We start from the raw sequence: 26,886 nt of genomic DNA, 5'->3' as shown, positions 1-26,886 counted from the left end.
TCATTACTTGCTTCAAATTGTTTCTAAGATTTCATGGTTCTTTTCAGTTCTCAGAGCTACAATTGAATAGGGAGTTTTCTTTTTCATCATCATATATGTAGCATGTGGAGATCTTTACTTTCTCGTCTACTCAGTTCATTCTCCATAGCACAGTTAGACTAATCTTCTTAACAACCTGCTTAATAAGGAGAATCACCTAGTGCAGAATCTAGACTAGTTCTCCATTGCCTGTCAGGTCATATGTAAACAATTTTATTTGTTTTTCTTGACCCCTCATAAAATGACCCTCCTAGGATAGACATTCTTATTTATCATTCTCCATTTCTTAGGGGTAAGCTACTAACCTCTTCTGTGTGTGTGTGTGTGTGTGTGTGTGTGTGTGTGTGTGTGTGTGCATGTACACTATTAAATTTTCTTGATGATAACTCTGGGTATGCTCTTATTTTCCTTTACACTGTTTTTTTCTAGGCTTAGACCAAAATACTATCTATACATAAATACTTAACTAAATTAACTCCATATGTAATTATTAAACATGAATAATAAGGTCCAGGGTACATGGTGAGCAATGAGACATGTTCCCACCTTCATGGTGTAGAAAGAAAGTTAAGTGACCCCCAAACAGTGTGCTGATGCTATGATGAGGAAGTTCCCACCTTCCTTTGATTCCCAATGTTTTCTTCTCTTTACACTTCTGCGTGTATAAATTATTATTAGACAATTTATTAAATATTATAGTTGCTATGATTACTAATTGTTGCTTGTGTATTTAAATGCCTGTCAAATTTATTTATGAAAAAAGAATTCTTGAAGTATACTCGATCATACAATATTATGTTGGTGTCAAGTGCGCAACATAGTGACTCAACAGTTATATACGTTACAGAATGCTCACCACAGTAAGTGTAGATAACATCTGTTGCCATACAAAATTATTATGATATTACTGACTGTGTGCCTTATGCTTTACTTTTCATCCCTGCGACTTACTTACTTTACAACTGCAAGTTTGTGCCTCTTAATCCCTTTCACCTTTTTTGCCCATCCTCCTACCATCCTCCCCTAGCAGAGACCAGTTTATTCTCTGTACTTACGAGTCTGTTTCTGGGGTTTTTTGTTTGTTCATTTGTTTTATAGAGTCTTCATGTGAATCAAATCATATGGTATTTGTCTTTCTCTGACTTATTTCACTTAGCATAATACCTTCTAGGTTCATCCTTGTTGTTGCAAATGGCAAGATTACTTTATTGTGGATGAGTAATATTCCACTGTGTGCGTGTGTGTGTGTGTTTGTGTGTGTGTGTTTGTGTATGTATATATATGTATATATATATATATATACCACATCTTCTTTATCTGTTCATCTATCAATGTACACTTGGTTTGCTTCCATACTATATTGTAAATAATGCTGCACTAAATGTAGGGGTGCATGTATCTTTTCAAATTAATGTTTTTGCTTTTCTTGGGTAAATACACAGAAGTAGAATTGCTAGATCATATGGTATTTCTATTTTTAAATTTTTGAGGACCCTCCATGCTGTTTTCCATAGTTACTATCCAAAATATGTAAAGAACTCATACAACTCAATGCCAAAGAAAAAGCAGTCTGATTAAAAAATGGACAGAGGATCTGAATAGATGTTTCTCCAAAGAAGACATGCAGATGGCCCACAGATACATGGAAAGATGCTCCACATCACTAATCATCAGGGAAATGCAAATCAACCCACAACGAGATATCACCTTACACCAGTCAGAATGGCTAGCATCAAATGCTTATCTAATTTAATTTAAACTCTTCAGGAGAGAGACCGAGCTTTATTCTTTCATACCTTCAGCATCTCTTGTAGCACCTGAATCAGTTGAGGAAGGCAGTATAATTTTAATGATGACCAGAATGGATTTTAAAGTTACATAATATTGGGTTCAGTTCCCCGATTTACCATTTCCTACTATTACTTTGGATAAATTACTCTTAGGAGCTTAATTTTCTCATCTGTTAAATAGGAATAACAATCTTCATGGAATTTCTCGGAGAATTAGCAGAGATAATGTCCATAAAACTTTTATAACAGTTCTTGAAGAACTCCAGGAGTGGTAGCTATATTTTTACTGAAATATTACTGGATTTAAATAGATTCTGTATATTTGGTCAGGAAAATGTCTAGTAGTTTAAAAATATTCAATAGTCTTCAAAACTTTAAGAATAAAATAATAAAGTTGATATATAGCACTACTAAAATAAACTGCATGAAAATAATCTTTGCAGAGAACCTATGTTTTACCTAAAGAATGCTAGTTTCTCAGAGACTGTGTGTGCTACAAGATGGTCCTTATATTGCCTGCTTAGAGCAGGCTGAGGAGTTTCTGCTCTATGCTGTGAATAATTAGTTAGCTACTTGGGGAATTTTATGAGTGTGTGAACTGCTTGATGCCTTATCATTACTTTTGGAATGAGAATTAAAGCTTGTCCTTCTTAAATCTCATTTTTAACTGCTTAATGTCAATTCATGCTAATGGTTCCTTTCAAAGAAAAATGTGTTACTTTTGCTATAAACATAGTGCTCTATTGAAAGTCTTAATTAGTATAAAAAATAAGCCTTTAGCTTCTTTTTTTTTCTAATAGGAAGATGGGATTAGTCTAATGACATAAAAGAATCAACTGACATTGGGCAATGAAATCAGCCTTTTCTAGTAAGGACACACACTGCCGGTAAGGGACTGCATTCACGGTGGCTTTGGGGCAAAGAAGAGGGAAGCTAGCAAGAATGGAGACCTAGCACTTAACCGATCCTTCCAACTACTACCTTTGCTGTTGTTTTGTATTTCCGGTGTGCAAGAACCTAAGGGTTTGTTTGCAAGAAGATCTGTGGTGCTAATGTTTCATGAAGAAAGAAAAATCTTGATATGTTTATCTCACAAGAAGAAAGAGAAATATGAAAGAAAAGTAGAAATATGATATAATAGGTAATTGGTGTCATGTATTTATGAAAAATAATTCATTACTCTAATTTTTTTCAGGCTTTGACTTTAAAAAGTTTTATTTCATAATGAGGAGTAATTGATCATTCTTTCTTTGATCATTTCCCTGAGTTATCACTTTGTAGAGGACCATGAAACTGTGAAGTTTGAAAATTGGGTGTGCAACAGAGATAAAAGCACACTAATGTCACATAACAATTTGTGGACTACTTTTTTTATTTAAAAAACTTTGTATTAGTTTATCTTTAAAAATGGGCCACCTTAAAAAATTAAATCACTAAAAAATTTGATTCTGTGAATGCAGTTTGATTGTAGCAGAGAAGACCATGAAACTACTTGTATATGCATTTTATTGGGGTGGGTGAAGGAGGGAGTTTGTCTCTGGCCAATATCTTCTCCACCTTCCTGGTAAACAGGCTAGCTTTTCCTCATTTGCTTTTATGTATCCTGTGTTCTGTTCATCATTATATTCTAATATGATGCCTGGAACATACATATTTTAACAAATACTCATACAGCTCTTACCAGTTATAATTGTTATGAGTTCTGTAATGTGTAATTCAGAAATTAACTCTTGGAATCCCCTAACTCATATAACTCATTATTCATAATTCATAATCCACTAACAATCCAATGAAGTAGATAATAGTATTATCTATTTTATAGGTGAGAAAACTGAAGGGTATAAAGATTAAATAACTTGCTCCTGCTCACACAGCCGGTGAATTGGTGGAACCAGAATTTGAACCAAAGCTATGTGGCCTCAGATTCTCTGCTCTTAGCTGCCAGCATCATCATGCTGCCTCACAAGTTAGCATTCCAAACATTTTTATTGCATGTGTGAAAGAGAAAATTAAGTGGATCAATAATATATCTTATTTTTTAATACTTATTTTTACTGCTGTTAAGTTCTGGAGATCAATGATACTGTGTAATAGTACATATGAATTACTTGTCACTTATTATCCCATATTACAGATAGATAAACTGAGGTTTGATAGATAATATTCCCAAGGTTATGTGTCATTAATAAATGATAGAGCCTGGATCTGAACCCAGGCATCCTGAGTTCTGACTCCAGTTTGCTTCACCACTGCTTTACATTATTTGAAGACACCATATTTTACTACATAGGGGATTCACAATTCATTCCACTTAGCCCTGAATATATAGTCAGTTCCCAACTATTAATGATGCTAGCAAACACTTAGCTTATTAATTTTATCAAGTCTCTTCTCTGTGTAAGAAACTGCTCATTGTTCTGTGGGGTAAAAGGAAGTCATTTTCCAAACTGTAGGAATTCTTCAAGTTTCATGTCTTCCTCCATACTCAGAGTAAAAGATATTTGGTCAAGTTTTTAACAACTACTGTAAGAACGTTTAGAGGCTCCATAGGAAAATGACAGATGAATTATTATATACAGTTAGTGGCTAGTTACAAGGAATGTTTTTTTTATTTCTTGAAGTATTTTTATATAATCCACAATGCTAGTGTTAGAGGAAACTATTTTGATGTGTAGTCTAATTCTTGTTTAGAAACATCTTATTGTTGACCTTTGAGCCCTTGGGGAAGAGATCGTCAAGTGTCTTAAAGTGTATTTGCCAGATTGTTTAAACATAAGACACAGTGCACAAATCATCAGCAGGAAGGTAATGAGGCTGTCACAAAATGTTCTTTGTTTTTACAGGTTCTATTAGTTAATGTATTAGAATTCTCTAAATACCTCTTTTACTTATTAAGTGACTTTGAGAGCACATGAACACACCCATTTTAGTCTTGAATGCAGCATTTCCGAGATTCTTAGGAAATGTGATTTTAAAGGAGTATTTAAAAAACAACCATTAGACACATCTGCCCATGTAGCATACACATGCAAATGAAGATATTTCCCAATATGGATTTTCCTATTTGTGCAGTCTCTTATTGAGTCAGAAAACTTGCCCTGAAATTTGTTTCACCCACTGGAATTAAGTAAGATGGCAAATATGATACTGATTTACAAAAACAAAGGAAACATACCATCACTGTTTTATTATCATATTATAAATAAGATTGAAGTATTTACAAATCCAAACTACACTTTTAGTACATTTCTAAAAACAATCTGTTGCCACAATGCAATTTTGACATAAATCTCAGGTTCTCTGATCTATATAGTTAGTAAGAAGTCAAACGTAAACCTGTTTTTATATGTGCCAAAGTGACTGATAAAAAGAAATTGTGTCAATGTCATTTTCCTGTAACAAGTATTGGTCATTTTTACCCCTGTGTGTTTGCTGACTCTTCAAGTCCCTCTCCTTCCTGGAATATATTACTTCTGCTCTCCTTTTAAAGCCATTAAGTCCCATCACCTCTATGACATCTTTCTTCACCACTGTAGCTTTTAGTCATCACCCTCTTTCCTTCTCTTCTCTCCCTCTTTTTCTCTTTTTAATTCTCAGCTTTTCTTAAACCATAGTTGTCAAACTTGAGTGTGCATCAGTCTCCCCTGGTAGTCTTGTCACATCATATCCTTGGGCTTCACCCTCTGAATTTCTTATTCAGGAATTCTGGGGTGAGGCTTGAGAAAAATACATAAGGTGTTCCCAGGTAATGCCAATCTGGACCACCATCTGAGAATCATATTTATACAAATTTCCTGTCTTTTATTATTGTTTAGTGAATACATTGTAAAAAGAATGCACTTTTAAAATGTTGGTTTAGTTTTTCTGATGAATAATTAAAAATGAGCCCAAGCTAACATTTCATCTCAATGCTTGGCCAATAAAATGCACACCAAGTTCGACTTTTGCTGCATTTTCATCCTATTGTACAGCAAAGGAATCTTTAAAAGAGTCTACATTTTTAGGCTTTGAAGAACCATCAAACAGCTTTCACTATTTTTTTTTGCACTGTCCAAAATACATTTAAAAAGTCTTTGAAATATGGACTACTACTATATTTGAAATAAAATGGAGCCATTTTGATCAAATAATAACTTTTTACTTATACTTGATGAGGACTGTCACTATTTAGAATATTAGATCTGCCCCAAAGGATTGTGTCTGCATTACAGAAGCAAATGAAGCTCTGAGGTTTCAGCAGTATTCTTAACAATTAGAACTGGGTATGAAATAGAACCTACCATAGCTCACAGAGCTAAAAAGATGCCAGTATATATTTGAATATTTTAGAATTTCTATTTATTTTTTTAATTGTGATGATTTAATGACTTAAGGATTTAGAGTACTACTTTGCAGGGAATTTCAGTGATCTCACAAGATGTGGAAATGCGTAAGATACGAGCATTCTTTAAAAACTGACTTTGGTTCCTTCCGACTGCTTGTGAGCAACTGAGAGTCAGTCCAAGCCTAGCATCTGATGGTGACAACCTTCTCGGGAACTTAAAACTAAATGCAAATATATAGCCTGCTGGTTCTATCCCTAGATATATGTATGGATCACTCATCTAGTATCTAAAACCTCAGTCTACCCTCTGGTTGTTTAGGCACTAGGAATTCAACTAGACCTAAGTACACATTAGGCTACTCTTTTTTTAAGCAAAAGTTTGGAAAATATTTTAAATTGGATGTCTTTAACACCAGCAGTTAACACAAATATAACAGACATTCTTCAAAGATCTCTTTATATGTGCTGACTTTTGTTTTATAGGTCCTGGGAACCGACCATACCCCATTTCCAGAATACTAAATTTGATCATATTAACCAAAGAAAGTCATGTTATCTACTGAGCTTTTTTAAGTTTTGGGTTTTGCTTCATTGTATCATTCATATGTTTACACCCTGTTTTCAGGAAAATTTGTATTCAAAAAGTGAGCTGGTATGATCTGTCAAAATGGTGACATTCATGTACAAAAGTTAGCAATTTGTTCTGCCTTCCATTTCAAATTTGTATGTGCATCATGCCAAGGTGACTTGCTGAGTAAGAGAGAATGATTCCCTTAGTAAGGTACTCTTTTCTTCAATGTGTTTATTATTCTTTAAAGTATAGCAAAAATATTACTGTCTTTGTAAATGCTTATCTTAGGAAGAGTAATATTTAAATTTATTGGCACATATACTTTTAGATAAGTTTATCTGAATAAAATGTCAAAAAATTTATAGTTTGAGGCTCTTTTGCATATAATTTGTTTTAAAATCATTTAACTGTAGATACTGATGAGTTTATAATACTTATCTGAGAAGATATATGCTTAGTAAGAGCTTTTTAATCTGGAGGCCATGGTTTTGAGTTCCTAAGGGATTTCATGGAGGAAGTTCATATTTAGAACTGTAAAAATAGGAAACGAACTCTTTAAAGCTGTAGTGAAATTATGTGTGCATTTGCACGAGTGCGTGTCTGCCTGTATAAAGGTGTACGTGTGTTAAGGAGAACATCTAGAGAGATCATCAAACGATCTATAATCCAAAAGCGGTAAGCTTTACTGATTTAGGTACCATGCAGACTTTTTATGAAAAATTATTGTAACCAAAAAACTTTTGAGTTTTTTTATACAATAATCATGAATGTTTTTCTATTATTAAATTAAGTTTGGCAGAGGAGGTTGAAAGTAATGTAATTTAGTTTCAGGATAAACATTTGTGATATGCATTTCTCTCCAATTTTTAAAGAATTTAAGGAATAACCACATCACCTTGTAAAACTTGAGATATAAATGACATAACATTATTGTTAGCTTCAGGTGTACGATGTAAGAATTTGATATTTGTGTTGCAAGGTGATCGTGACAGTAAGTCTAGTTAACATCCATCATCACACAAAGCTACAAAAGTTTTTCTCTTGTGATGAGAACTTTTAAGATGTGTTCTTTTAGCAGCTTTCAATTATACAATACAATCTTATTAGCAATGGTCGCCATGATGTAAATTATGTACCAAGGACTGACTTACTTTATAATTGGACATGTTTTGACCATCTTCACCCAAATAATAGAAATTTTAAGATATTTTTCAGAGTTTTGTTTTGCCTTGTCCTAGTGACATTTACAAGAACATCTCATTACTAGAAGAACATGGCCACGTCAAGTATTGTTCAGCACTAAAGCACTTTCTTTATGTATCTGCAGTCCATTTTATTGCTATCTCTATGCAATATCAACATTAACGAATTTGCATCAATGAGAATCTAGTTAAAGATAGCCCAAATCCTCTGAATTGTTTTTTTCTAAGTTCAAAACTTTATTGTACTAGAAAAGGTGCTAGAAATGCCCACACATTTTATAAAGATAGATAAAAAATCATAAACTACTGAGTACCATTACTTTGATTAGCCACTTAGAGATCAAATTTATGTGTCTGATTTAAATAATTATGTAAACCTTGAGGTTTGTTTTTTAAATATACATAACCCAGTGGACAGTTGGATGAAGAGAGCTTTATAATTCTAGAATATAGTTGGATTAATTAATTTTAATGCATTTATATAATTTCTCTAGGAGTTGAACAGATTGAAGACAGTGTTCACCCTTAACACTGATAGATACCAACATAGCTATAGTTTTTTTAGTTTTTTTTTACGAGAGAGGTAATATTGGCACTGTCGTACAGAAACAGGGTTCTAAGTTGGAGCTGCTTACCAACTCTACCTTTTATTAGTTTTACGATCTCAGGCATTTACTTCAGTCTGTGTGCCCCAGTTTCTCCAGCTATGAAGTGTGAATCATATTTAGGCTTGTCATGAGAATTAACTGAATTCATGTATGTAAAACACTTCAAATGGTGCCTGTCATAAAGTAAATATTCAATAAATATCAGCTGTTATTCTTAGCATTTGGAGTCTGATAGATTGACTTATTAAATATAATGTTTTTACTATCCTGTATGAATTTAATTTCAGTTTCAATTTTTCCTGTCCGGAAAGTAAGCGTTCTTGAGGCTAGAAGTCAAAGATGAAATGCCATTTGGACAGTAACGGGAACATATGTACCTGGCTACTCAGCCACATATACTCAGATTACATATAATCTCTTTATTCAAATGATTTAATTCTCCTTAATCACCATATTATCTAAACTAATATTTGAATATTATGGTTAAAATGATACTTATCTCATAGCAAAATGCCATCTTTAGGATTAACTAAGAAGAATGCATTTTAAAAATTTTGTTATCATTAATCTACAATTACATGAAGAACATTATGTTTACTAGGGTCCCCCCTTCACCAAGTCCCCCCCACACACCCCATTACAGTCACTGTCCATCAGTGTAGTAAGATGTTATAGAATCACTACTTGTCTTCTCTGTGTTGCACAGCCCTCCCCTTTTCCCCACCCCCCACATTATACATGCTAATCATAATACCCCCTTTAGAAGAATGCATTTTTAAAAAGATACTTCAGTGAGATAGATACACAGATCATGTTAGGCAGATCCCTTCTTTTGTCTCATGGTCACAAAGATGACACAGAAGGTGACATTAAGTAAAGCTTGTTCAAGAATAACAGGAAGATTATCAACCTCATCTTCAAAGTTTGGAACCGTCTTTTAATCATTAGACCTTAGCAGTCATACATCACAGTTCTGAGAGCTCTACTGCAAAATACCAGAGCTTGTCCTCAGAGCTCACAACACTTGATCACATATATATTGCTGGGCTGGACCACTACTGTATTTATTAGTGGACTCCCCAAATGTTCACCTGCCAGCAACGTGAAGAGAAACATGCAGCCATTACCTTAGGTGAATGTAATCCCAGGGAAAAAAAACTGAAAACGACAGAACTTGACTGAAGACTGTGTCTGACTCCTTAACAAGCTCTTCACCATGCAAATGAACAATGGAGTCCCACTCTGAAACATCTGTTAACTACATGAATCTGTTAAAGGGATCAACAGTGCTAGAGGCTGAAATGTAATCAGACAGGTGAAATAGCAACAAGATAAATATCTGTGTGTGAAAAAGCAGTAATGCTTAATTATTTTAATTAATTTGTATTCCATTGTGATAACTGAATATAGAATACTTGTGAATAACATTAAAATCTCTAAAATATGTCTTTTGCAAGGTATAAAATATTAGTGATATACAAAGTGAGCTATTGTTTGATTATACTTTATTTTGAAATATTTTCTGATATTTTAATACACTGGATTGCATACACTTTGGGTGCTATTCCTTTTATCAATGTGCTGGTGAAAGATGTGTGCAATTTTCAATTACGGCAAGTGGATTTCAGCTGCCAAATTCTTATTTGCAAAGTTTGTCATCATAAGATATGAAAATGGAGCATAAAATAGAAACGTCCAAAGTGAAGCTAAAATTGGGGTATTTCTGCTTTTGACCCTAGAAATAAATGAGAAGAAAGATCTGTGGATAATGAATACAGAAGTTTTGCTGTATTCTGGTTTGCACAGAAAATTGAGCAATTGGGTACTTATGGGTCATTCATAAAAACATTCCTTAGTTTACGAATGAATTTGTGATTGCTCTTTTTAGGGTGTGTATGTGTGTTTATGTGTTTGCTTGTATTTATGTCTGGTTTTAAATAATTCCAGAACTGTACCTTCACTTAGCCTGCAGGGACTTGTAATTACTGCATTGTGCATATTGATTTCTAAACCCACATACATTATAAGCTAAAGTTCATCTGTGATAGTATTGCATATAGAATATTCAGTCAAGACATAGCAATTATCATAGGCATATTCTGTAAATGTTTGTAAGAAAGAGAAACCCTTTGAGGTTTAGAATAATTTTGAAGATTCTGTTAGGACACATTTTTTGAATTTTGCTTTCCCCAAATTTCCTCAATCCCACCCAACTGATGTTTGTACATAGCTAATGTTCTGTACTCACTAATATCCAGAAACAAACAAAAAAATCATATCAAAGGATTAAGATTGTACTAACTCAATTTTAATCTATTTTTAAAAATTAAAATGACAGTTTTATAAAATATTTCTAGTATCTTTTTAAGCTAGTCAAAAATATTAGCATTAACCTTAAAAGCTTAGGTATCATGTGATTCATCCCTTCTTTGAGGTAACAGATCCTGTTAACATATCTTAGAGAAGAAATGTACAAACATGGCCATACTCTATGAGCATGAATATTAAATATGCACACCCTCAACATAAATGGAAACTTTTTAAACTATTGTATTAAGAAATACACTTATGGGAAGACTGTTTCCTCAAAGATCTTAGGACAAAGGTTTATTTTTAAGAAGTGATCTACTTTGTGAAAAGTCAGAGGATTATGGAAGTAAGAAATTGTACAAGGAAAACCTTTAAGTATGAAAATAAATTTTTATTTCATCTCAGTATAACTCCTCTTGAAAGTGCCTGAAAATCAATTTAATGTCTTTTATGCAGAATATACCCCAAATATTATAAAGAGTTCCAGAGTTGTGCTAGCATTTGTGGGGAAAATAATGACAAAAGGAATACAAAAATTATGTGTAAATTTTAGAATTACAGAGCAAATTATTTTCATACACACAATTATGAAGAGGCAAGGACTGCCAAAAACTTTATCTTATAGGGCAAATGAGGCTTAAAGTGCAAAATAGCAAAGATTATGACAGAAACAATGCTTCAGATAACAACTGGAATTGGAAATATTTTCAGCATAAGCAGAAATGAACTTGTCATATTCCTATCTGATGTCAAGATAACCTGTGTGGTTGACGCTTTCATAAAAGTAGGAGAGGGAGGTGAAAATTAAAAGGGGACTCAATATTTAATTAGAAGTACAACCAAGAAGAGGCAGCTACTTAAAATGAAAATTAAATTATATATAGTGTTATTTGTTTAAATATTACAGTGTCTTAAAAAGTTTAATACAGATGACCACTACATTTAATGTCCATAGGAAAAGAGAAGACTTTTTAAACAAAAGCAGAAAAATGAGCCAGTCTAATCAATGCAAGTTTCACATAGGCTCTGTTGCCATTTGGACTCAGTCTAAGGGAGAGAATCTCCATATTTGTATGTCTCCTATGAATTGATCTAAGACTCGCTCTAGCCCTAGCCTGTAAAGTTAATGTATTCTTCTTGCAATTTCTTCATTCCTTTTGGTCTTGCAGAGGGACATTTCTCTTCTGAATGTCTCAGTTGATTGAGTCACATACCAATTTAAAAAAAAAAAAGCTTACTGAATTTTAAACAATTATTTTCTTTGCCTCCTCTTTCAGGAAGTTGATGGCAATAAAGTTCTGTCTTCATTTGCCCCACACAACTCATCTACCTCACCTCAGAAGGCAGAAGAAGGTGGGCGACAGAGCGGCGAGTCCTTGTCCAGCACAGCGCTGGGAACCCCCGAACGGCGCAAAGGCAGCTTAGCTGACGTTGTCGATACCTTGAAGCAGAGGAAAATGGAAGAGCTCATCAAAAATGAGCCTGAAGGTAAAGGCTGGAAGAGAAAGCAAAGTTGTTGCCATCTCCTGATTTTAGTATTTTGATTCTAACTTCGAGTCCTCTTTACTTGACCTATGCTCAGTTAGATTGGACAAAATGGAAACCTCATACTATGAATATGGATAGAATTTTTTTTAGGTTTATTTAAGTATGTCTATCCCAATGTTTTTAATCGTTAATTTCTGTTGTAATGTCTTCCTTGTTTTCACACATGGGTAAATTGCGGTTGAGCGAAACTTAAAGATTCGAGAATAGAATGTGGCAGCAGAGCCCGAAATAGTCCCCACCTACGTGCCAAGTATCTGCAATCCAATTTGTTCATCTCCAAATTTTTCCCCAAGGCCATTTTACAATTTTGTTACATTTTATAATCTTTTTACATAAATGCATCTTATGCCACCTTGACTGTGAGCTCTGTTTCTTGTATAGGTTCCAAAATTTATAAGGTTAGGCCTATTGTATATTTTAAAAACCATAATTCCCTAACTCTTAGTTATTCTGAAGTTTCCATTTGTCTAATTTCAAAGATGCCTTTCTTTTAAGATTTCATTTTCCAAATGTCTTTAATAGTCACTGATAGTAACCTACAGGTGATATGCACATGGACTAATCTTAAAGCAAACAAGTCAAACAACGGATGCAAATTTTATAACTTATGCATAACTGATGGTTGTCCTTTATATTACCGATGCTAACTAACTCCTACTTAGACCTATATTCATCCTAAGCATGGATGCCACATTGCACACAAGAACATGCCTTCTTTTTAAAAGTCAGATGGAAATTTCAAACAAACAAACAAAAAACAGTGACATAAAAAGATGCGCTTGACATCGTTTGAGCTCATTTCTGGTCTGTTGTTAGGACACTGGTAAATTATGAGTATATTTAGCACAAGTATATTATGAGTATATTTAACCAGTCTATTTGGGAGTCATATAGTAATTAAATATTTCTGGGTCCCTACCAGATGCATAGTTGGGACATGGATTTTAGTTATAATTTATGTAATTCACATAATCTTACAGTTGGAAAGACTTTTAGAGATAATGTAATCAGCCAAAGAATTTTTGGCTCTCATCCACATGGAGATAAAAATGAGGTTTTGAGGAGGACCCAAACACATTTTTTGCAATATGCTGGAATTTTTCTTGATATTAAAAATACTATCTTCTTATTTAAGAATTGTTTTAAAAACCTAGAAAAATTAAGAGGAAGATAAAAAGCACCCAAATTTGTGGCTTTCTGATGTAACGTCTCAGCCTTACAGTATATTTCCTTCTTACCTTTAGTTTTACATGTTCCATTCATTTTGCATGATTAACTTTATGCTTTTAAAGAAATTATGCATCTCTTATGCTGTGATTCATTATTATTAATTAAAGTCCATAGTTCATTTGGATACCTTTAGTTCTCACTAAGTGTGCTTTTTACATTCAAGGATGTCATCAGCAAGGATAGCACATTACATGTAGCTGTCATGTCTTCTTGGATTGACAGTTTTTCAGACTGCCCTTGTTTTTGATAACCTTGATAGATTGAGGACTACTGTTTAGGTAAATTGCAGAGTGCTCCCCTATTAGAATATGTGTGATGATGGTTTTCTTTTAATAAAACTGGGCTTACGGGCTATGGAAGGAAGACCACAGAGGTTACAAATACCATTTTTGTCATGTCCTATCTAGGGCACATACTTTCTACGTGATTTATGAATATTGATACTGACCTTGATCACCTGGCTGATACTAGTGCTTGTCAGGTTTCTCCACTGTAAAGTTACTCCCTGCCCCCTTTACATACCATAGTCTTTGGAAGGAAGGTGCTATGCACAACCCGTATTTAAGGAGTAGGGAGTTATGCTCTCCCTTCTTTGATGTGGGCTCTCCATATAACTGATTTGAAATTCTTCTGCATGGGAGATTAGCCTCTTCTCCACTGTTTTTTAATGTATTCTATCCTTTATCTCTGTTGGTTTGGACTCATGGGTATTTTAAACTTTGAGTTATCATTCAGTTCTACTTTAGTTTGTTGTTTAAATTGTTCCAGCTTTGGCCATGAGAGGTTCTCCCTGTTGACTTCTGTGCCACTTTGACGTACCACTGTGATTGTGGGTAATTTCTTTGAACACTTTTAAAATTTCCAGCACTGTAAGATGCTGTGGGCTCCTGTTGTATATTTCCTGCTCCAGTCTTAGAATCATCCCTGGTTTCTTTTATTGGAGAATGGCACTAGAAAGCTAGATCCTGATACAAGGTGTACTCTTTGCTACTAATGTATCGTTTCTATTACAAGCCTCTCAGCTGACAAAGCAGAAAGATATGTATGAATACTAGTCAAATATATACATAAAACGAGAAATATTTCTATATTTGACTATGTATATTTTTATTAAGCTGAGCATGAATTCTTGCTAATGTCTACAACGGTAATTCATGTCCACATGGATCATTCTAGCTTCATCCCTTGTATACATTCCCACTCTGTGAGAAATCTAAATCCTATTATTTGCTGTCCATTTACTTACTGTTCAGTCCCAGTGTACATCTGTAATAGTATCCGAATTATTATCTGGTACTGCCATGGGAAACATCTTTTATCAAAAGAGTAGAGTGCTTATGCACAGTTCCTTTTGCCTTTAGTTTTATACATTGTATTCATTTCCAAAATTGCTTAGATGACTTACTTCTCTCAGCCTCATGCAGTGAGTTATTTTGTTGTACATTTGTAATACAGTTAAATTCTTTCTGTATTTTTTCCTGGTATTTTTCAAATGCCTAAATGATTTTATAAAATCTCCTTACATTAAGGATCAATCTTTTTGTAGTACATTTCTTCGTGTTTTGACAAATGCATATTGTCACTCATCCACCATTACACTATTTATTGTTCAGGACAGTTTTAAAACCTTAATAAACCCTTGTGCTTCATCTGTTTATCCTTCCCTCCTTCCATAGAATCTCAGTCACTGATCTATTATCTCTCTAGTTTGCCTTTTCTGGAATGTCATATAATTGAAATCATACAGTATGTAGCTTTTCAAACTGACTTCTTTCACTTAGCAGTGTGCATTTGAAGTTCTTTCATATCTGTTCAAGGCTTGATAGATCATTTATTTTTAGCACTGAATAAAATACCATTATACAGATTACCACAGAGTGTTTATCCATTCACCTATCAAATGACATCTTAGTTGTTTCCAGTGTTTGGTTATTATGAATAAAGCTTCTATAAATATTTATGTGCAGGGTTTTCTACAGTCATGTTTTCAGCTCAACTGGGACTGTGACTGCTGAAATAGATGCTAAGATTATTCTTAGCTTTGTAAGAAACTACTAAACTGTCTTCCAAAGTGGCTGTGGGATTTTGCTGTGAATATAAGTTCCTGTTGCTCCACATCCTCCCTAGCATTTGATGTTGTCAGTTTTTTTTTATTTTATCCACACAAATTGGTTTGTAGTGATATCTCAGTTATTTTAACTTGCAATTTGCTAATGATATATCATGTAGAGCATATTTTCATATACTCATTTGCCATTTGTATATCTTTGTGTCTATTTAAATCTGTCCATTTATTATTTTTTTATTATTTAGTTTTAAGAGTTATTTGCTATACTTGCTTATTAGCTCCAGGAGTTTCTGTTGATTATTTAGGATTTTCTACATAGATGGTCATGTCATTTGCAAATGAAAACAGTTTTATTTCTTCCTTTCCAAGATCTAATTATTTTATTTCCTTTTCTTGTCTTATTAGCTGACTTAACAGTATAATGTTGAATAAGAGTGGAAAGAAGAAACATCCTTGCCTTGTTTTTTTATCATAAGGGGAAAGCATCTAGGTCTTATCATTAAATATATTAGTTGTAATTTTACTGGAGATATTCTTTACCCTTCTATTGTTAATTTGCTGAGAGTTCTTGTCATGAATGGTTATTAGAATTTGTCGAGTGTATTTTCTGTACCTATTGATATGCTGTGTTTTTTTCTCCTCTAGCCTATTCATGTGATGTTCTTTTTGAATGTTGAACCATCTACGCAAGCTTGGATTCCACTTTGTTCTGATTTATAGGTTTTTAACTATATTGTTGGATTGGATTATTCCATCTGAAAAATGAGTATTTCATTGAGGATTTTTGCATCTATGTTCATGAGAGATATTGCTCAGTAGGTTTTCTTCTATGTAGTATAATATTGTCTTCATAGACTGAGTTAGGAAGTGTTTCTCTCACATTTAATGGATTTTTGTTTGAGATGTATTCATGGTTCAAGACTAAGGTCTAGAAGAACCATCACTGTGGTGATATGTATTGGATTACAAAGTAGTTTCTTTTTTTTTTTTTTGAAGGGGGTTATCTTTAGATGCTGTCCTCCATGGAAATTTGGTATATGATCTTGGTATTCTCCCAATGTATCATGTGAAGCCAACATTATGTGAATGCAACTCTTCAGAAGTGTATTATAGACTAAAGCCAAATGAATAATCCCTAACAGAAAAGAGAGTAGGAGAGTGACCCCCAATTTGCTTAGCAGGTGACATTTAGAAGTTTTGGAAATTAGGGTAAAAATGTAGTATCTGGTAACAGCTACACAGGTAAAAGTGCAGAGATAGAGCATCCGTACAAGGAATAATTGACATGCAGAAGCATCGCTGTTATATGTAGACATTAGACTGTTCTCGTTATTGTGTTTTCCACAACCTTTTCTTTGCATTTTTCCCCAGCTCGATTGACTTGCTAATGAATGATATAAAGAAAACAGAGATAGTCTTTATAGAAGACAGTAATATAAATTGAACATGGCAAGCATCTAAAAGCTTGAGCTCCAGAAAGATAATTTCTGTATGAATACAGAACCACTAAAATGCATGTGTGTTTATGTATAGAAGACTCCTAGACATGTGCTTTGAGTACTCATAAGTGTAAACAGATTCACTTTTATTGATAAAGAAAATTGCCATGGCAAGAATGTTCCTTTAATAACTACAACAATTGAGAGAGATATCCAGGAGCGATTTATATTTTGGAATAAAGTGATGATCTTAATCACCAAGAAAAATATATAATACCAAAGCAGGCAATTGTATCCTAGAAAAGCAATAGAATGTGAAAAGAAATTTCTATGTTTTTTATTTTTTAACTGCAAAGAGAGAAAAATGGAGAAATGTATCTAGGGAGATGTGTAAAAGTCTCAACAGCAAGTGGAAAGTTACGTTGGCTTTAAAGACTCCATTACTCAGAGGTATGGATGGACGTGAGAATGGACACCAACAGCTGACATCATCTGAGCACCAGGATGATGCAACTGCACAGATAAACAAGTGAGCTGTAGCCCTGTGATGCACTGTAGCATCAAAAGAATAAAATGGGAATAAATTTAAGAAATGAACTGCAAAACTTATACACAAAAAAGCTACAAAGCATTGTTATGGCTTTGTGAGGAGAGCAGCGATACAGGGATTAGGGGAACAGCAATAGTAGGATAAATGGAACTAAATACTAAGCTCACAAATACATGCTACAGAAAAATCTCTTCTTCCCCCAAGCTATTTTTTTCTATTGTTTTTCAAAGGCCATTAAAATGAACAGCAGGTTGTGATGAAAATTTCATTAAGCCCCAGCTTAATCATTATGAGGGTGCCATATTCATGCCTTTGCTTCCTCTCATGGAGGGGGGAAAACAGATTTCAATAGAAAGTCCTTGTTGTTTTTGACCTTATCCCTGCCAACAGCAAACTAACAGAAATTCAAAAGTTAGAAGAGAATGTGGTGTCCATGCAAAAGGAGGCCACTGAGGTGAAGTGGTTAGAAAAAAAATTAGGTTTGCATATGGGTAAAAGAAAAAAATGGCTCTCTTTTATTACAGCTAGCTTGTTTTCTCAAGCAATTAATTAAATATTTTAAAATGGTAAGTAGGAGAAAAATATAGGGATACATTTTTGTTTGTATCTTCTCCAACATCAGAATTTTTGTCTGCATGACTCAAAAAGATCCGGTGCTAAAGATTCTTATTTGTCTGGTTTCATGTAATTCATCAAAACCATACTTCACAGTAAATTCACAGTTCAGAATATCTGGTTTATGTAATACAGGTACATTATATTTGTTAGTAACTAAGCTTTATCTATTGATCTTTAGCTATTAGACTTAGCAATTAAGAATAACAATGAAGTTTTATATCATAATATGACACAAATTCCTGTATGAAGACATCGATTAACTAACAATATATGGGGGGAGACAGCATATATTAAGTGCGTATCATGTGTTAACTATAGTTTCATTTCATTTATATGAAACACTTCATTTAATCTTTACATAAACCTTATAACCCTGACACAGGCCTGCTGTGTATCAAGGCTGCAATTTCAGAAAGTGCCATTCACATGAACTAACAAATATTCTGATTCTTATTATCTCTATTTTCAGATGAGGAAACTATGATTAAATGTCAAAGAATGACTAAGTGTCAGTATTCAAACTGAAGTCATCCATAAACTAGAATCCAGGCCTTTAACCACTAGTTACCCTGTTTCTTCCAATTAGGAATTTTGCCAGTAACAGTTTAATGTTACTCTTTAGCACAGATGTGCCTACATTCCTTTGAAATAGTGAATAATAAGGTAGTACTCAATACTTTTCTACTAAAGTAAGTTCCTGATGCCTCCCTCAGTGGTGATCAAATTTCCAGAAAGTTTTTAATTGAAAATCAACTCAGTTTAACCAGTTTAAATTTAAAGGGCTCAAAAAAAAAAATGCCTTGGAGAGCATCGTAATAAAAATTTGCTTTAGAAAAATATCTGGGGAGCAAAACAGTTGTAGAATAATAGAAATTCAGAACTGGAATGACATGTAGACACATTTTAGGCCCCTATTCTCATTTTTGAGAGAGAGGGACTGAGGCAGAGATGTGCCCGAGATCACACAGCAAGTTGTTGTTCAAGCCCGAACAAGAATCCAGTTCACATCCTACAGGCCCAGGTTCTTTTCTTTCCCCTGTTCGGTTACATCACGTTTTCATATATTCTTTATCCTCTTTTTCCTGATGTTTTAGAAATAATGTCCCCACATTGCTTTGAGTATTTCACTAGTTTATTAAATTTGATCAAATCTAAGGCAACCAGATATCCTAATTTAGCTAAATAATGCCAAGACAATCAGGTATCCACAAATATCCTGGTCTCAAGTTCTAGTAGCGAGGGATGAGGTACAAATCTAGACCAGCATTTAAGTTTAGGGGTCAGTGTCAGGCTAACCTGATGTTCATTCAGACCTTTGGTTCATTAACAATATAGGTGAAAATAATTTTTGCCTTGAGAACTTTAGATATCTCATTTAAAATGAAGTCCTACTAGATACAAAGATTACAACAGACCTTTTATTTAACTTTTCTGTATCAGTGTCTGGGTTGCCTTCAATATGTCTTTGGAATGGTCACTCAGGTTATAGACATATTTGTGTCTCTTCCTCCTAGAAACACAACAAACAAAACTCAGGTTTTTGATTCCTATCCCCTCCATCTGTAGCTCTGTTCTTCATCTCTCCCAAGTCTTAAGCTGCTAGTTATTTACACTCTCTGTACTTTTTCATCTTTTTAAGAACTGTTAACTTGCTTCCATTGTTACCCTTACTCACTGTAATATAAGTATCCCATTGATCTGTCCGTTTCTCCCCCTTTATTAAGCCCTTCAACACACTTGTTCGAAGGATGTTTATACTGCTTCAGTGTTGCCCCATTGCTGTCCTAGGAAAAGGACCGGAAAGACCTTAACAAATATATGGCTCTTCAGCCAGATGTTAGGTGAGCTACCTCATTACCCTTAAAAACTCTGAAGTTGGCCATATTTCTTATCTTAAATATGAAAAGCAGAGGTTTAGTGACTTGTTCATGTTCTTCTATAGAGGAGCTAGAATTAGAACAAAATTATTGTCCTCTGCAAAACTCCTCGGCATTAAATATAAGACCATATGTAATCTGACTTGTCCTTTTTTATCCCCTTACCCTTCTATCACTCTCTAAGGTACATACTCTGATGCTATCTTAGCAAACTGCAGGTAGTTGTCTAAACATTTCGTAGTTTTAATACTACAGTGCCTTTTCATATGTTGTTTACTTCCCTTAAATGTCATGGCCTGTCATATCTACCCAATGGGTTTTTATTCACCTTATAAGACTCAACATCTCTGAACACTGTCAGAATTTGGCCTAGTCTACACTGCTAACACTAACTTATCTCTACTTGTTCTTACCCCATTGTCATTACTGTTTATTTACCTTCTTTCTTCTATGGTAGTAGGTATGTGAATGACAATTGCTTGGTTTAATTATCTGCACCTCCCTGCTTCCTATTGGTGGGCTTGGCACATAGTAGGTGATTGTTTAACTGTGGATGGCAGTCCGACCACTAATTGACTTTTTGTAGCCTTTGCTAAAACTGTCCTAAAAGTTGACTAGGTTTTGTTTGTCTTTTTATTATGTTTTATGGTCCTCTTTTCTTTGTGTCTGACTCAGACTCTCCCTTAGCCTCCCTGTTTATCTCATGGATCCTGTCTTCTCCAACCTTCTTTTCATTTGCCTACCCACCCCCATCACTATTGAGTCTTTGAGATCATTACTTTCACTTCTTTCCATGACTTAGAGGTTAAAGTGTTGTCCTAAGTCACAAAACTAGATATTAGAAGATCCAGAATGCAAAACTAAAATACACCCATAATGAAAACTTTATATTCACGTTAATCTTCTAAGTGACTTTAATATGGTGCATTTCTCTAAGAAAATATGTTGGCATTATCTATGGAGTAGTGGCCATAGATAATAATTCTCCTCTACTGCTGCAGGCAAAGTGAGAAGTGAATTGGATTGATCTATGAATGGGTTTCCAGAATTCAGCGCTATAACTGGTTCCTTAATAGTGTTTCGACATAATGGAGACCAGCTCCCTTTTCTAGATGAACAGAGCAGGCATGGGAGAGAGAGCTCGTGTATCCTGTGATGGGCTCAAGAGGGGGCAGCTTGTTGTCGGGTCTCCCACCCATAACCCTCTCCCCGTCCCAGCCCCCCTTCCCTCCCCCACCACACACACAGTGTTCATGTTTGGGGAATCTGTGGGGAAAGAAAAGTAACTGATTTCTTTCAGTGCCTCCCTGTTCCATCCATTGTTCTAAGAACTGATGTGTTACCTCAAAGGGTAGAGTTTCAAAAGCCAGGATTCATGAGTTCCTTCAGAGGGCTTATAAATCCTGGAAATTACACGAAAACTGATAAAAATGTGTTTATTTGTGAATTTTTTGAGACACAGTCCATAGTTTTTTATCTGACTTTTAAATGAATCCATGAATAAAAAAGAGGAACTAGACTGTGTGTCATTGTTTAGGTTTTAGTTCCGATTCTGCTGCTGGTTATTATGTGATTATGATGTAACACCTGTGTACTTTAGTCTGTGATCAATTTTGAGGTGATAACTTACAAGTATTTAGCAATATTTGGGAATGTGATTTTATCTATTTTGCAACATTTTGGGGACATGCAGTCTTTAATTTTAAATAAGGATTTCTTTGCATAAAACTCAGCATCTCTCTTATTATTTTCATAGTAAAAAACATTATATTTATTTGCCTTGAAGTTGCTATAATGTATTAACGTAATGGATATTTGTCCTCAGTTGGCAATGCTAACTGTCCTACTGTCATCAGAAAGTTGTTGAAGGAAACAAATGAGGTAATGCACATGAAAGTACTTTATAAATTATAACCAACTTGGAAACATACCAGTTATTATCATTATTACATCTTGGCTGGTTAGACACATGGTTACTTTAGGCGAGCTTGATACATTGTACAGTTTCCAGTGTGTTGTTTTCCCACAATGCTTTTATGTACTGAAAAAATCAGATTCAGATCTGCAAAATTCTGGAAATTTAGGATATATTATTGACAACAAATAACAACAACAAAAAACAACCTTCATAAAAATCCTGGAAACAGGTAGTTGCTTTGATGTTTACTTATATAAATTTCCTTAAATAAAATGCGGTTAGGCAGTTTTGTACCTGAAGAATTACTTTTCAAAAAGACAGAAAAATATTCTAAATTCATACAGATGAAATTGCAAGTTGTGACCCAGAGGAAACTGGAGGAGGCAATTTAACAGGATTGTTGGATTTGTTATATTATTATTTTAACAATAAAGGTGCATGTGTGCTGAGAACAAATATAATAGATGGCTCCCTTGGCCAAACATTTCATAATTTTCTAAGATTTTAGCTTTCTCTTATGTGGCTTATTTGTTCTTCCTTCCTTCCCTTGTTTTGCTTTTTTTCTTTTTATTCCTTGTGTGTGTGCATGCGTGTGCGTGCGTAGTCCTCTTTCAGATCCCACATATGCTTGGCTTTATTTAGCATCTTATCTGTCAGTATTCTTCTTTCTCAGAGTGTGACGCCCACACTTCCAAAATCACTGGACCATAATAAGTGTTCTCCTTGTATGTAAGAAACTGCCTTTATTTGTGAAATTTTGTTTCAACTAGAACTGGACTTTATCATTATTTACACAACTGGAACTTTTATTTTTTCCAGACGTCTTCAGAAAAATCTTTGCTCACAATTTTATAAGACTCAAAAGGCACAAGCTATTATCAGTCACCAGTGTTACTATATATGAAACTGCTCATTGCTTTTAGCACAGACTTCACAAAAAGAGTTAGCTCTCTTCTTGTGAGAACTAATAAAAATAACGAAATGGGTTTGGAAAAGTACATATTATAGCAGCCCTCAAGCCTTCACGCTCAGAGTCCTCCACAGACCATAGACCACCATGGCATACCCTGGTGAAGGAGGTACAGGGATGTTTATTCTCAGTCTCACCCTCCCTCTCACGTCCCCTCTCTCTTTCTCTCCCCTCCTTTCAGACACAATAGGAAAGATTGTTCTTGTAGTTGGAAAAACTGAAGTGGATATCACTTTGACACTATGCTGTGCAATACAAATTCTCAGTGGCAAATACCAAAGAAACTTTGACTTAACTCCATTTGTACCATTTGTAGGATTTGGCTTAGACAGTTTTTAAGTTTATAACTAGATGTTTATGAAACAAAAAGAGTATAAATTACTGATCATGAATTATCCTCTCTTAAAACTTTAAAATATATGTCAGTATTATTGCATAATATATCTTTTTGATATTTATATCTGTAACATCTGTCAAAACTAACTCACTTTAACCAGTTACACCATCTATGATACTTTACCTGTACTTTTTTCCCTAGAAATAATTATGTGTTAACTTTTAAATTTTATTATAAACCCTTTAAATTATAAGCCCTCTTAATTTTTATTGTAAATGTGTTTACATATAAAACCATTAGATCTTGTAAATGGATATAAAGATTTCCTCCTCTTTTCAAGACTTATTTTAGGGATCCTAAAGCAGATTTATAAGCAGTATATTTTCATCTGTAGTGCGCTACATACAGCACTCTATGTAATTATTCTGTGGTAAAGACAGGCCCCTGGTATGTGAGATTTGGCCTTATGAACATCCCTACTGGCATTGCATGTTTGATATTTGAATTTACATCATAAATCACAATGCCTGTTCTTACAATTTACATGTCTGCTGTTGAGCAGTCCTTTAGAAATAAAATTGAACCATATTACATTAACAGACAAGTTGCAATAGAATTTCAGATGTACCCCTTATTTTACCAACTTTTTAATTACTATTTTTGTAGAGAAATTATGGAGATTGGCTTTCTCAATTCAAAATTCCAAAGCATTCCATTAATTGGGCAAAGAAGAAGGCACTTTGAAGTTATTCTTGTTTTAAAACCACATTGGATGAAGTGGGAAAAATAAAAATTGAGCGGATCAGGGGAAAAGCCTGAAGATACTTTAATTGGCAGAGGTTTGAGTTGCTTTTGTTTGGTTACGCACTGTCCTTTTGACGAAGTACATGTTGAAGAGGCTTTGTAAGTGCTGTCCCACTGAAGGACAAACAAGGGCACTTTTCAATTGAGCCCTTTTAAGTTTTGTTCCTCACACTCCCTCCTCTGTTGGAGGTTACTCCTAATGCATCGTGGCTGTGTGTTCATCTGTGCAGCCTGTCACTGGAAAATGTCTCTCTTCTTGTTGAGCAAGCTACAGTCTAACCTCCAGGCACCCTTTTCAAAGGCACCACTGTATGGAAATCAACACTCATAAAATGATGATAAAGAAAAGAGTTTATTTTTTAAAGGTCAGGACAAGAAGACACCCTCAAATGCAGTAAGCCTATTTCTTCAGGAATAAGTGTTTTAACTTTATTGCAGAGTTAGCTGAGTTTGAAGGCCAATAATTTTTTTTTAGCACTCAAGTGAAACTTATTCACTGGCATGTCCTTTTTGAGTGGTATCCATCATAGCAGTTTATCTGGATACTGTTGACTTCAGGGAGTATTATAGAAAAGTATTTTATATTTTCTGGGAAGGCCTTCTGCCTTGGATCGTAAAGATTCAGCGATTGCCTTTGGGGGTCTTCTGCACCCAAAATGCTAGGTCCCTGAGCTGAGATTCAGGGTTCTCCATACAAGAAACCCACTTAACCAAGAATTTTTTTCTTTTTAACTAGAACTTGTATTTTTGTTAATAAAATGTAATCATAGTTAAGATTATGTCCTTAAAGCTCATCCTGTGTGAACAATCAAGCCAGCATTCTTTTCTAAGGTGGCTTTCTTTAATGTAAGAGCTCTGTCTGATTCCTGCTCATACAGGAGTTTATCTACGAACAAGACTGTATAAATCATTCCAAACGTTTCTAATATTTTCTAAACCTTTCAGATAAATGAGATCCCCCTCTTTTTCTTGTCCTTAACGAAAACCATCAGTCGCAGACTTTGAAATTTTAATCCTGGATCACTTAAAAAAGACCCATCGACCCAGGCTGTACATTTACAAATAAACATTAGGGGAATGTGCCAGCCCTTCTTGTTGCTTATGTGCCTGAGCTTTAGGAGATATCATTTATTCAAGAGTGGAGAGCCAGCCACCTGTTTCTGAGGCCTCTTTACCCTCACAGGAAAGGTTCAGGCCCTTGCTGAATAGTAACGCTCTAATCTGGGGAACACACACAACATTTTTCTGACACCGATTTGTCAGACTAGACTAGCTGGAGGACTTTGTGTGTTTGTGCCTGTGTGTTTTTCACTCAGTTACCCTTGAGGCACTTGTCACAACCGTGCATATTAAAATTAATCAGACCTCCTCGGCCTGTGTGGCTGTGTGTTTAACATGAAGAAGTGGATATCAAGCAAAGACCCTAATTAAACAGGCCTGCTTGGTTTAGTTCTAGTGGGTGCGTGGTCTTTTTTTTTAATAGGCACTGCTGGTGGGGCAGGCACGGACGGCACTAGAGTCAGTGGAGAGCTCACTCACAGTTGCCTTTACCACCTGCTCCCAGAGTTCTGAGACCTCGAGGACTCCCAGTGAGCCTTTCTGGCTGCCCTTCACATTGATAGGAAATGTGGCCAGGATTGGTGAGGGAGCCGTGAGGCTGGGGCAACACAGTGAGCATCTGACCTGGACATCTGGATTGATTAAGATAGCCTGTCTTACGTGTTGATCAACTTTGGATACCAGATCGTGCTCTGGGCTCCCATTTGTAGATGATGGAACTTTGATGTCCTAGGGGAAGATCTGTTGTGCCATTCAGAATGAATACCCATCCTTTTAGGTACTGAATTTGAAAGCCTGCATTTTCATCTATCTCTTCAATTAGTTATGTCCAAGGTCATTGTATATATCCTATAGAAACCACGTATGAGGCAGTAACTCATAAAAAGTTCACATCCCTCTGATAATTTTTGGACTTAGCCTATGTCATGCATGTTAGACTTTTCTCATGGCTTTGGGGAAGACTGTCACAGGGCACTCAGAGACATACTTTTATGAAGAGTCAGCTCAAAACATTGAAAAATATCTCAGATTGACATAACACAGTAGCTTTCTTGTTTTGTGCATTTAACATCATAAATGAGGTAAACTCTAACACCCTGATCGCTGACTTTGGATTTTAGCCACAATTCCTGTGTAATATTTAGGCTTTTTTATATTTTACTAAGTAGAAACAGAAAAAAATATTCAGAATATCTTAATTTGATCTGAATTTATATGTATATGCACACATATGTAATGTGGCTTGCGGCCAACTTGGAAACAGTTTGAAAAATAAAATGTGAAATGTTAAAAGAGTTTGGAGTTATAGGTTAGTACATTTCCAAATAACCACAGAAAGTTATCTGGTAAAAGATGACTCTGGCAAGGCAACGTCCATGAAATGGATTTGTTCCTTCTCAAACTGAGAAGGTTGGACAATTTCAAAAAACTAACTGTTGTTCCCAACTTTTCTTCCTTTCCTCCCATCATATCTGATAGTTAAAAAGATCTATCCGCTAACCTACATGCTCTCTTTTTTTATGTGGGCGTACAACTCACACGTAGAAAATTGTATCAACAGTGCCGAGCAACTGTCTGGTACCTGACAGCATCGTAGAATCCCCTCCCCTCTCCACTTAGGTCG

General features: G+C 34.8%; 1 protein-coding gene across 18 annotated transcripts in view; it reads left to right on the top strand.

The window, feature by feature from the left end:
* SOX5 (SRY-box transcription factor 5) overlaps positions 1-26,886 on the top strand; it is a 931,123-nt gene that overhangs the window by 624,071 nt on the left and 280,166 nt on the right. For all 18 annotated transcript variants that reach the window (XM_057491903.1, XM_057491902.1, XM_057491900.1 and 15 more), the window contains one exon: positions 12,122-12,332. In XM_057491903.1, coding sequence (XP_057347886.1) covers positions 12,122-12,332 — 211 coding nt within the window. The remainder of the gene's footprint in view (positions 1-12,121; positions 12,333-26,886) is intronic.

Source organism: Manis pentadactyla, chromosome 14 (genome assembly GCF_030020395.1).
Source record: "Manis pentadactyla isolate mManPen7 chromosome 14, mManPen7.hap1, whole genome shotgun sequence".
Classification (NCBI taxonomy): Eukaryota; Metazoa; Chordata; class Mammalia; order Pholidota; family Manidae; genus Manis; species Manis pentadactyla.
Note: the sequence above shows the minus strand (reverse complement) of the source record. Positions and strands in the feature narration are given on the sequence as shown.